Source organism: Mobula birostris, chromosome 3, assembly GCF_030028105.1.
Source record: "Mobula birostris isolate sMobBir1 chromosome 3, sMobBir1.hap1, whole genome shotgun sequence".
NCBI classification, from domain to species: domain Eukaryota; kingdom Metazoa; phylum Chordata; class Chondrichthyes; order Myliobatiformes; family Myliobatidae; genus Mobula; species Mobula birostris.
Window position 1 is genome coordinate 148,069,973 of NC_092372.1, and position 13,255 is coordinate 148,083,227.

At 37.9% G+C, this 13,255-nt stretch overlaps 1 protein-coding gene across 2 annotated transcripts in view; it reads right to left on the reverse strand.

Annotated features, from left to right (window-relative positions):
- Positions 1-1,718: 1,718 nt before the first annotated feature.
- Positions 1,719-13,255, reverse strand: part of col1a2 (collagen, type I, alpha 2) — a 52,255-nt gene continuing 40,718 nt past the window's right edge. For both annotated transcript variants that reach the window (XM_072253430.1, XM_072253429.1), the window contains exons 39-52: positions 13,080-13,133; positions 11,341-11,502; positions 11,146-11,253; positions 7,476-7,583; positions 7,299-7,352; positions 7,090-7,197; positions 6,927-6,980; positions 6,253-6,360; positions 6,065-6,118; positions 5,863-5,970; positions 5,407-5,653; positions 4,146-4,333; positions 3,782-4,021; positions 1,719-2,454 (exon numbers count right to left, since the gene is read on the reverse strand). In XM_072253430.1, coding sequence (XP_072109531.1) covers positions 2,308-2,454; positions 3,782-4,021; positions 4,146-4,333; positions 5,407-5,653; positions 5,863-5,970; positions 6,065-6,118; positions 6,253-6,360; positions 6,927-6,980; positions 7,090-7,197; positions 7,299-7,352; positions 7,476-7,583; positions 11,146-11,253; positions 11,341-11,502; positions 13,080-13,133 — 1,740 coding nt within the window. In that variant the 3' untranslated portion in view covers positions 1,719-2,307. The remainder of the gene's footprint in view (positions 2,455-3,781; positions 4,022-4,145; positions 4,334-5,406; positions 5,654-5,862; positions 5,971-6,064; positions 6,119-6,252; positions 6,361-6,926; positions 6,981-7,089; positions 7,198-7,298; positions 7,353-7,475; positions 7,584-11,145; positions 11,254-11,340; positions 11,503-13,079; positions 13,134-13,255) is intronic.

Consider the following 13,255-nt stretch of genomic DNA (forward strand, 5'->3'; position numbering starts at 1 on the left):
CAGGCAAGGTCATTTAATTCCAAACAATTGGATTATTGATCATTACAGAATGTCCCTCTGGTGTTTCCCACTCCCTCCCCTCTCCCTTCCCTTCCCCCTTTCTCAACCATGATCCACCTCTCCCTGCCCCCTTCCCACTCTCAGACCCCAATAGAGACCCATATCAGAATCAGGTTTATCATCACTCACATATGCCATGAAATTAATTTTCTTTTGCAGCAGCAGTACAGAGCAATACATAAAGTTACTTCAGTACTGTGCAAAAGTCTTATGCACCCTAGCTATATCAATGTACCTTAGATTTTTGCACAGTACTGAATATACTTCCTGTCATTCATAGTTTTTATATTATATATTGCATTGTGCTGCTGCGAAGACAACAAATTTCATGACATATGCCAGTGATATTAAACCTGATTCTGATTCTTGAATAATGAACATTTGGCAATTAGATGCACTGAATATTACTAGAATTCTTCTGCAGCAAGGACTCAAGGCCTTTATAAAAATACAGTCCAACCATGAAAAGAGACAGCTTGTCTGATTTTGTTGCTGAAATTCCTCAAAACTTAGCGACTGTGTAACTTTATCCATTTCTCTCAGAATTCCACATAATGAAGTATTTTGAGTAAAGGCCTGCAAAAGGCTGAGGATAATGATGTATTAATCCCACCTGAATATGAAAAAAATGCCTTGCCCATGATTTTGCTTAGAAACATGATTTTTGTTTTACTTCCCCCCCCGAAGGACCATGGTGCATTTTTCTATAATAATGGAGATAAAAAAAACACAAGTCATGGGAAACTGTAAAGCAGTAGGAAAATTCAGATGGATGGAGGATAGGAGGCATATTCAAATAGAAGGAATTTAAAAGAAAGGTAATGAAGCAAATAGCAAAATAGCAAGTGGTAGTAAGAAAAAAAATCAAGAACACATACACTGAAGGTGATATGGAGTATTAATAGTCCATTGCTCTAAGATCTAAAATGCACACAAGGCCACAAAGATGATAACGTTATGATGAACAGTTCAAATTATGTTTATTTTCTAGTTCCAGCAAAGAAGATTGTCGTGTTGAAAAGAAATATGAACTTAAGTCTTCTGTTCTAGATATACTGTCTATTTATTCAGAACTGTGAAATATTCAGTTTAACCTTTTCTTTTGACATTGTACACTGTCACTTTAAAATATGTTTAATTGCACAAATGACCCTACTTATCCCTCTGGTTAAATTACATTAAACACTACAGTGAGATTATGAATTAATTTGAGTAACTTGCAAGATCATGTAAGTATTCATGATAAAGGACTGTTATTAGTGGCTATTTAATAAGAGAAGAGTTTAGATTTCCACGTGAGAAAGATGGCGACATCTTGAACCAGTTACTCCTCTCTATTTGGAAGACGGGGGGTTGGGGCTGTGGTGAGTTAATACTCTTTTAAAAAGTTGTAACATGAACTAGAGTCATGAAACAAGTTACTTTAGAACATTTTCATGCTTTATTTCACAATTATTAAAACATCTCACTTGTCACATATACAAAATAGGAACACTTTTAGTTGTCATTGTTTTGATTTTAGAATTGTCGCCTCCTTTTTCCATTCAGTTGGAGTGAAAGTGCATGGCTGAAAGCATGATCATCTGAAGTAATGAGATGGAAATGGCAAGGAAGATATCCACGTGTTTAATTTGGGAATAGACAAGAGGATTCCAAGGCAATATTCAATGGAATTTACTGAGAAATAAAAATCACTGTACATCTTAATACAGCACTGGAAATGAGATCTCACATAGTGACAAGAGTCAGTGAAGGCACGGGACATTCAGTTAGCACCACAGTCAGCACTTCAAGTACGGTATCTGCACAGTTCAATACCACTTAGCACCTTTACAAAATGATGTGAGCCCCAAGTACCACAGTTAATTTTGAGAAAGAAATTATGTGTTTATTACAAGTATATGAGGTAGTTTAAACCTTGGGAAGCTATGGTTTTAAACTTCCTCTTTGAAAAATATTCAAAGACTACAAATAACACTCTTTTTCACGTTCCTTTATTTACTTTCCATTGTTTTGATTTTAACCTTCAGGGCAAGGTTTCACCTGCAATAATTTCTTCAATTTTTTAAGTTGTCGGGAATTGCATTAAAACTGCATGAGGAAAACAATTTTCCTTTTCCTGGATTTCCTACTTCTCTTTAAGCCCGGAACTTAAGCAAGTGGATGAGCAGAAGACATGGAATGAGTCAGCAATGTAAAAAATAAAAGAAAAAATGCAGAGAGTATTCTAATTTAGCTCAAGTTCATTTATTTGTAACAGACTGGGCCAATGTCCAAACCAAATTCTTGTTCTGGGCCACCAATATCCATAGGTGCAATGTCCATAAATGGCAAGCGAGTTGTTTTCTGTGATTTGGATTCAAAGACTGTCTTACTCCATCCACCGGTGTGTCTCTGTTAAAGACAAAGGAAAATAATACATAATTTGGTAAGAACCACAGCATGAAATCTAAACATGATTGGGGAAAAAAAAGATTTTTATTCCAGAGAGGGTATAAGCAAATCTTTTTTAATGATTCATTCAAGACTCTGGATTTGCCACTCGCTAAATACTGCTTCCTGCCCAAGTAACTGGTCAAGAGCATGTCGACATCATCTGGGATCTAAAATTGGATTACAGTCTCCTGGCTCATTTCTTATGCAATTTTAATCCAGTGTTAACAACTTCAGATAAGCACACAAAACAAGTCTTTTTTAGATAGAATTCCACTTATGAATACGTTACTTTGAATTATAGGGTCTCCAATTCAATATTTATAAGGAAATGGAAGATTTTCTACTTAAAATGCTCTTGCAGAAATTACTGAGATCACCTATGCATTGCAGATCTAGGAAATATAGGAACATGTTCGTGGGAATTCATAAAATGTTCTTGTACTTGAAGGAAGCAGTACCTAGTTAAAAGTTTTACAAATCTGTTTTTTTAAACTTTTGCTTCACAGGCAAGATCACCAACAATATAGAATATATAATATGTCCCATCTCATTGAACTCTACTGGTGAAACACTGAGAGCAGTTATTGTTTTTACAGGGCAAAAAAGATAGTGTGTTGGAAGTGAAATTTAGAACATAGATTTGACTGTAAGTGAACAATTTAATGTCAGTGTGAATACTAGGAACACAAGTAAAAGACAGATAAATTATATAATGTTGAATATGGTTGAGATCAATTAAGAAATTATTGTGCCATTTTGGGCTAAAGCTCTTTTGTATAATTAAAACACTAAAGGAAAATATATGAAAAGAAACATAAAAGGTACATATGGCAGAATGAAAGAAGTGGTACATTTTGAGAAAATTTTACAAGGATTACGGTTGGGGTACTGAAGGAATATCAGTTGTTAACAAAGAACAGATCAGAATTTAAAATTTGCTTCGGTGATTTCAGAAGATTCACTATTTTGCTGACAGTTTAAACAAAATGTGCTAGGAAATCTCTCTAGGAAGAGGTACAGTCGACGTTTCGGGCTGAGACCCTTCGTCAGGAGTCCTGACAAAGTGTCTTGGCCCAAAATGTCGACTGTACCTCTTCCTAGAGATGCTGCCTGGCCTGCTGCGTTCACCAGCAACTTTGATGTGTGTTGCTTGAATTTCCAGCATCTGCAGAATTCCTCGTGTTTGTGCTAGGAAATCATCCATTTGACAACTGCTAGGTTTTCAAATAATGCACAATTATTACACTTGGTCATGGTTAGCTTTAAACAAAATCCCACAACCTACCGTGCAGCCATCTTCCAGAACGCTGTAAGTGAATCTGCTGTTACCTTCGGCTCGGAGCTCAACGCCATTGGAACCAAGAAGGATAACTGACTTTTTCAGACTTCCAGTCTCATCCATGTATGCTACACTGTTCTTACAATGGTAGGTAATATTCTGGGAGACTTCATTCGACAGAAGCTGCAGGAAGGTCAGTTGGGTCCCCATGACAAATGGAGTAATGTGTTCATCATTGTAAGCGAACTAGAATAAAGAAATTCAGAGTAAGACATTTGTTTTGAAGATCTTAAGTATCTTTTGTTCTGTGTTAACTTCATGGCAAAGTTGTAAAATAATCTGCGACATGCTACATCTGCATTAGAGTTACCTGCACACCATCTTTAATAGTTTCACCAAACCAGATGTGTTTTTGTTCTTGGTTACGGCTACGCCACCAGTTCCTACGTTCAATGACGTCTGGGTTAGCATGTATACAAGACTCTCCAGATACTAAGTTGCAGTAAACTCTGATGGCATCCATGATGCATCCTTGGTTGGGATCAATCCAGTAGTAACCTAAAGCAAAGAATAAATTTATAGCATTAAGTCAAATGTTCTCATTGCTCCAGCCACTTATATCAGAGCAATCTCTATACCAACAAAAAGTGACTATAAATCTGATCACAAATCAGTTATAGCTTGGACATTAAATTTGGTTAGCAATCCAAACATATCATTTAATAACATTGCTTTTTATGAAAACTATCTTTGTTCATGCAATGTGTGAAAATTTTCTTTGTATTAATCAGGAACAAACACATAAATCCTTGACCTAGAAGGTGGATCACGCAGCATCCATTTCTTGAATGTCATGTGATCAAGGTACAGCTTTACTGAGAATAAGTCATGCTGCACATCGCTTTAAGGTGAATTTCCATCAGAATGATTTTAGGGGCTGTCTCCTACTGCTCTGTAGTCTCCAAGGAAGCCAGAGTATATGTTGCTACTGGGTGTCTGCAGAGGGAATGTGGTGTGCCTCTCTCTGAATGTCGCAGTGTTGGAAGCTGGACAAAAGATCCACAGGGAATGCTGCAGATCCTGATTTAGTGCTTGTTTCAGGATGTAAGCCAAGCTTACACCAATTCACATTGGACTTAGTCTGAATTTGCCATTTTTGTGTGCTTTTGCATTAAGCAAAGATGTGTATAGGTGCACCAAACAATGGACACGATCCAATTTCTATACTTCTATACTGTATTTTTCAAGTTCCATAAGTGATGTTAACAGTGGTGTATATAGTAAGTTTTATCTGTTCTTAATTGCTTATTTCAATTTCTAGGTATTGGCAGACTCCTGATACTTTGCTTTACTGACCAAATTCCATTTGAGATCTACATAACGGTTGCTATCTAAGCTAGAGGGCAACAATGCACTTAATCAGGGGTCTCTATCTGTTCGCTGGGGATCACCAGACAGAAGCTGCAATATTGACCAACTTTTCTTTCTTTCCCTTCTCCACAATGGTTCACTCAGAGAGATCAGTAATTCAGCTTCAGATCTGCGTCAGACAACCTACAGTACATGGTATCTTCAGTGATTTTGACCTTAAAGAAAACTGACGATAGTAATTACTTTCTTCAGAGGCATACCTGACATCCACTCAGGATGGCTGAGTCTCAGGTCACGGCATGAGCGAGCAGGATTTTTCTTTGAGCCTTCAGGGCTGCGGATGTTCTCAATCTGCCTGGTCAAAACTTTCAGTTTGGCATCAACTTCGAGATCCTTCTCTCTTGCAGCAGGTTGATCAGCTCTGTAATACTCATGATCATAGCTCACTTCATAGTGACCACCAGCGACACCAGGGAATCCAGGGGGACCGGCAAGACCTGGAGGACCCTGAGAAAGGGCAAGGTTCAGAAATTATTTGTCCATTTTCTGCCAACTCATATACCCCTCTTTTACATTGCAGTTCTGATTACACTTCATAACAATTTTTAAAATTGTAGACCATTTTCGTAAATCAAGAATTTGTGAAAGACTACATTAGAATGCAGATACTTTCCTGTGTATGAAAGATATTGTCTAAGTTCTAATCATCAACTTACTTGGGGACCACGTTCACCATCCCTACCACGATGACCAACAGGACCCATTGGACCATTATGCCCAGGGGAACCATCTTTGCCAGGAGGACCAGAAGGACCGGCTGGACCCTGGAAGCAACGAGTAGAGCAGATTATTCTTTTGATGGCGTATTTATTCAAACAACAGATCAGCAGAATTATGAAACAATAGTTCTTTACTTACTCTTGGGCCAGACGGTCCAGCAGGGCCATGACCACCAGGTTCACCAGAAATTCCCTGTTACGAAAAGGAAATCAATGAGGAACTTCTCTTGTCTAAAACAATGGGGAATAAAAGAGTTGGGAGAGGGGAAAAAAAGAGTTGGGGGTAGAGGGGAAAACAAAGAATCAAAATTCATTATGGTTACTTACAGCAACACCAGGGAGACCTTGTAGGCCACCAGGTCCTCTTAATCCTTTCAGGCCTCTGGCACCAGGGTTACCGGTTTCACCTTTTTCTCCTCGTGGACCTTGTGGACCCTACAAATTGACCAATCAATATTTTTAAAATTGATTATATCATGTAAGAAAGGGACAAATTAAATTACAATGAGAAACTAATTGGCCAGCAAAGCTGATAGGCCTGTGGGCTTTGGTCTAGAAGCCTTCTAATTGCTACAGGAAAAAAAGCAGTAGGGACAGTTGGAGACACAGCCCAATGTCCCTACAAATGAAAGAAAACTTCTCTTTTGATACTTCTTTACCAGGAGATTCTTTTCCTCAGATGCTTTGGTCTAAGTGAGATTCAGGAATGAGAGCAAGTAGCAGGGTGTTTGGCTTTCACTATAGGTGGCTATCTCTTGAAGAATATTGAAAGAATTGAGGAGAAAGAGCTGAAACTGCTTTTACTCACATCAGCACCGGGGCTAAAGAGAACCCAGGCCTCAATCTAGATGCAAGCTTGGGGAAGGTCCAGAGATCCCCATGTGCTATAACGGGTTCCCTACCCTTTCTGATGAAATAACTGCTCCCTGGGCATTTGAGGAGATGCTGAAGTCTAAGTCTGCCTAATAATGGCTAAATATGAATGTTATAGATGTACTCACAGCAAGTCCTCTGGGACCCATTGAACCAGAAGCACCAGTTGCACCAGATGGACCCTGAGGTAAGGGAAAAGAAAGAATTACTTTCCTGTGCATATGATAAAATGAAAGATTAAATTAATTAACTAACAATTCCATTATTTAAGAACTTCAACTGCAAACGTACACTCTCACCACGGTTGCCAGCCTTGCCAACTGGACCTACGTGACCGGGAGCGCCAGGAGGACCAAGTGACCCAGGATTACCAGCCCTGCCAGCTTCACCACGCTCACCCTGAATGTTGGAACAAGAAAAATGATGCAGTTTTACTATCAAAGAAACATTGTGGTATGAGGTAAAGGCTTTCTGAGAGTAGTCATTGGGACTACACTCACCTTGGCCCCAGCGAATCCAGCACGACCAGGAGCACCATCGCTACCAGGATTTCCCTGAAAAGCAAAATATGAAGAAAGAAAAAAAAAGATGACATGATGTGTAGGAAATTGTCTACTATTTTGTGTTATAAGATATGTAATGCAGCACAAGCAAGAGTAATTTAGTCATGTACTTACATCACGGCCAGATTCACCTGGTTGACCAACCAGACCAACTGGACCAGCAGAGCCAGCTTTGCCACGAGAACCTGGAGCACCTGCAGGACCAGTTGGGCCAGGCAAACCCTGGAAATAAATAACAAAGAAGAAAGGTTAAGTCCCAAAGGATTTTATGGGTGACAGCAAACTATTCATTTCAAAAGCATAGAAGGGTTCTACAGGAATTCAGTTGAAGTGATAGCATTCCTTCACCAAGTAATTGGAAAGCCCAGCAAAATACAACATGCTGCTGTAAAGATGTGTTTATGGCATTTCTCTGTGGGTTCTGCCAATTTGCGTGTCAAGTTATGGTTGGTGATTAATAGTTCCTCTCTGAAATTTCAGCGCCATTATTTTTTGAAGGGCAGTTTTTAATTTTCTCATTCATGGGGTGTGTACATCACTAGCAACACTGGCATTTGTTGCCCACGCTAAATGGCTCTTTTAAATTTCCAGATTAATTTTAGTAGTTGAACTTAAATTTCCAGCTAGCTTTCTGAGCTCAAACATATCTCTGGATCAACAGTGTAAGCCTCTGAAATTTAGGCCAATAACAACCAATGTACCTTCATACCCCTTATAAATAGCTGCAAAATGTCATTATCTCCTGGAAAATATACTCTTGCACTAAAAACTTCCTTCATTTGATAAATTATGGAGTATAATTACAATTTCAAACATTACCAGATAGGGAATATCCCTAAATATCAGCTGCTGACCTTATTCCTTTTATCAATAATATCATGGATCATGCCTACAATCCTAAGTAATCCATACATGTCCTGAGGGTCTTGCTGTATAACAGTCCATCTGTCGGTCTCAGTCTTCAATAGTACCCAACAACTGAGGTGTCTATTGTGATGGAGATTCACTATCCTTTCTAACACAATAGCTGACCCTTCCAGGGGTCAAGTAGTTGTTTTTGAGTAAGCTAAACTTCCAACAAATGCTTGTTTCTCAGCCTCTTTTCCTAAACAAATGAACTATAGGGTGCTTGTTGGCGCAAACACGAGGCATTCTGCGGATGCTGGAAATTCAATCAACACACATCAAAGTTGCTGGTGAACGCAGCAGGCCAGGCAGCGTCTCTAGGAAGAGGTACAGTCGATGTTTCAGGCCGAGACCCTTCGTCAGGACTAACTGAAAGAAGAGCTAGCAAGAGATTTGAAAGTGGGAGGGGGAGGGGGAGATCCAAAATGATAGGAGAAGGCTGCTGCGTTCACCAGCAACTTTGATGTGTGTTCCCTGTTGGCCCATTATTTAATCAAGAGAAAACAATGGGAGCTGCATTAGCTTAACTGAACAATGCATTCACCTGGCCTGATGAATGTAACTTAAAATTGTCAGTCACCAAGTAGCAAAAAACAGTACCAATGTTTGAGAGCTGTCAAGCTTGTAAGGAATTGTCAAGTAATGACAAGAAGAATGATAGAAAAATCTGGACAACTGGAATCCATTCCTCTGCTTTTGACTTCTGCGACAGAGGACTTGTTGGTATACAATTCATTAGTAGGATTTTTTAGCTTATAGGAATTGTACTTGTGCTTTGGAAATCTTTTGTGTTTTAGAAATCATTTGTAATTTGGAAATCTTTTATCAGGTAGAAAGCATCTGAGTTTTAAATGTGTTTTATCTAAATTTAAATATCTATCACTAAAAATAAATTAACTGTTTTTATGGTATGTCGTTAGCTGGCAGTATCTCAACCTTGGTAGGGAGGGGGACTACTCAAATAGCAGGGACTACAGCTAGTCTCACTGTGGAGGATAAACTGGGAAGTGATATAGCCTTTGAAGAGCGGGTGGCTATAGTATAACCTCCCTTTAGCTAACGTACCTGCAGCTATCTATATCAGATCGGGCTTAAAATCTTTGACTACAAAACTTCATGGACAACAAACCCAATACCATCACATTACCATCCTGGCATTAGGAATTTCGGTGAGTTACAATCTCAGATGAAAACAAGATTTCCTCAGCTCAGTTCTAAATGTTTGGTGGCTTATCATTAGATAATGTCCAAAGCTTTAGACTCCTCTGATGAAAGGAATAAACTCTTCATTTTCCCCTAAATCCCACTAAAAATCTAATATTTCAACAGGATCTCCTTTGAACTTTTAAATGTGAATGAGCATTGATCTCCTATACTGAATTCTCATCATAGGTCTCCTTCATCCTGGAATCAATCTAATGATTCTTTGGTTTACTCTGATTGCTACAGAGACTACATTTGCACACAATTTCTGTGATATGTTATCATCAACACCTTGTAGAGTCACAACAAGATTTCACAGAACATAGAACATAACAGCACAGTACAGGCCCTTCGGTCCATGATGTTGTGTGTTGTCCATTATTCCTACTAGCAAAGTGAATAATCTTTTATTTCTCCACCTTATACATACTCTGCCCACTAACACAACCTGTTCCCTCTAGTATCTGCTTTGTTCGCTTTTTCTTTTAGCTTTGTATTACCGGACAATTAGATAGATGAATCTGGGTCCTTTCATTTGAATTGTAAGTACCTGAAAGTTTCCCATGAGTTAAAAGCTTATCAACCAAAAATTCACTGAGGATCCATATAGTCTAGTTTCTGCTTACTGTGTTTATACCAGTCCTTCAGCCATGTTAGTTACCCTGTTTGTTCTTGGATTATGTAATAATCTTATGCCTGTCACCTCATTAAGTGCATTTTAAAAATCATTTGGTTCCCCTTAACCAGTAGACAGTAGCTCCTTTTTCTCATCCTTCCATTCTTGAGGTACCTTCTACACCACAGAAACTGTACTGAATCTAAGGAATTTAAGAAGATCACCACTGATCCATTATCTCCACAGCTATTTTTATAGAATCCTAAGTTAAAGGCTCTATATCTCTATTCTATGTCCCACATCACATCTGCTGTACTGCCCTTTACAGTAATGATTTTCAGTTTTACACACTCATTTGCCCACTTGGTTCCCTAAAACTTCTGGTGTATCGTTTGAATTCTCATGCAAAGAAAAATGCAAAATGTGTTTCGCAACTCATTCATTTTCATATTGCTTCTAAGATTTGACCCCAATCTTTGCTCTAAGGACCTTTGTTTACTTCAATTCCAGTTTTTTATAAGCATGTGTCCAAATTTCAACATTTTTTATATTACTGTATTTAATAAGTTATTCTACTTTCTTGCCTTTATCAATTTTATCATACTTTGCTAGTTTTTAAACACATTTCCAATCCAAAGGCTTACTGCTTTTTTTTAATTAAAATTACAAACCTCTTATCACAACCGAATAGGAAATGTAATCTCCTTTTCTTTATTTCAAATTAATTTGTATGGCCTCAAACATCGTGATGATTCTCCAAACATTTGCTCTCTAATACAACCTACTGTCTTTTAAGTCCCAAATTTTTAGCACCTAATTATAGCTTCATTTCTTTTTCTTTCTAATGGTTTTCAACTTCCACCCAACTTTCTGAATAACATTAAGGATTAATCAACATTAAGACTAAACACAATGCCATCTTATGTAATATTTTTGAATGTTTAGTCTAAGCTTATAATATTTTAAATGGTATTTGTTCAAACAGATCCATGGAAGATATGAGCGTATTGTGATTATGAAGTATCTTTGTTAACGGGGTGATAAAAGCATTACACTTACGGTTGGACCTGCGATACCTGGGAGACCTTGTTCACCTCTTGTTCCCGGTAGACCAATTAAACCAACATGACCAAGTAAACCTTGAGGCCCTGGACTGCCTGCAATTCCCTGCAAAGAAGGATCAACAGAATAGATAAATCAAATGTTACAGTCCTAAAAAAAATAGTATTTTGAAACAACTTTAAAGTTACTTACAACAGCTCCTGTATCACCAGATGCGCCCTTTTCTCCAGGGTAACCACGTAGACCAGCAGGACCTGTTGATCCTGAACGACCTTGTGGACCAGCGTCACCTCTTGCACCTTGTGGGCCTGAATTACCAGCTGGACCAACAGGACCTACTGGACCTTGAGGACCCTAAAATAGCACAAATGAATTAACAGCATACAATGATATTCTTAATTACAATTTTGATGCTTACTTATTTCCACATTAACAGAAAATATATAAGAAATGTACACTTAACATATGTTTCAAAAAAAGCAATATTTTATAAACTGACATTGAACAATATCTACAGGTATACAAAGTTATGAGGAGTATAGATAGGGTAAATGTAAGCAGGCTTTTTCCACTAAGGTTGTGTGGGACTACAATTAGATGTCATAAATTAAGGGTGAAAGCTGAAAAAGTTTTAGAGGAACATGAGGGGAAACTTCGTCACTTAGAGGGTCATGAGAGTGTGGAATGAGCAGTCAGCACAAATGATGCATGTGAGCTTGATTTCAATGTTTAAGAGAAGTTTGAATAGGTACATTGATGAAGGGGTATGGAGGGCTATGGTCCCTGTGCAGGTCGATGGGAGTAGGCAGTTTAAATGGTTGGGCACAGACTAGATGGGCCAAAAGGCCTGTTCCTATGCTGTACTTTTCTATGATTCTGATATCTATTCTAGAAAACACACAAATGCCCCCTCTGCTATTGTACATACTTTGGCAGGATGCACTCCTACTGATGTTTCCAAGGATTTAATAATTTTAAAAGGTACTTATCAAAGATTTTTACTTTGTATGGTCTACCTTTGATTTCTTTTGCCTTGCAAACAAAAAAAAACTGTTCATGGGCAACAAACTTGAAATAATAACTGCAGATGCCAGAAGCATTCACCCCATCATATGCTATGTAGGAGAAGGAATGTTTTAGGTTTCTGACATTTTGATAATGTTTGGAAAAAGGTCATGAAATTGAAACACTGAATTGTTTGAACTTGCCTATAAATTTGTTCTTAGTATTTTCTGCTTTAATTCAGATTTCCAACATCTGTAGAGCTTTATTTTTTGTCAAAAATAACTGGATAGGGCATCTTTCTCTGCATCCAGTTCCTCACATTTTATTCCCTCTTTCACTTAATAGTGACTGTTTCCTACTTGATTACAATTAAGCCAGCAGTTTAAGCTGAAGTTGATAGATTTTTCGGGGCCAACATGTAAAGTACATACTGTATATTATGTGCAAATATTTTCTGGGTCGTGGTTTGAGGAACTGTGATTCTGCTTGCCCGCTGGAGCTGAATACTGGAATGACATTAATTTTCATCTAGTTGTTTGGAAATTGAGAAAACAATGAATGGAGTAAACACAAAGATCAGCTTTTGCTAAAGACAGCTGAGAAATACAGGTCAACCAGAATAAAGAAATAAAGTGAAATAATCCATCCAATTATATTTCTAATTATCATTAATCCAATCTTTGGTAATAAAATGCAAAAATAAATCATCTGTGATTTAAGAAATGATAAAACCAATACTGAAATTTGGTTTGGATTTGCTAACCATTGCACTGACTCCAAATTTATTGCTGCTCTACGTAAAACCACATTGCTCTACATACGGGTAAGGGAGCTATTACTTCTAACGTTGACACTAAGCACCTGAATACTGAATATCAGATTTATCAAACTGTTCAAATTAATTATTAAGCATAAATATTACTTACAGCTGGGCCTACAGCACCAACTAAGCCAGCAGGGCCTGGGAAGCCAGTCATACCCTAGAAATAGTAAAACAGTTTTTGAAACTATCTATTTGTAAATAAACTAACATTATTCAGGCATAATACAGGTAGCAGAAGAATTGGGTTATACAGGCATTGAAACAGTTCTGCAATTCAAT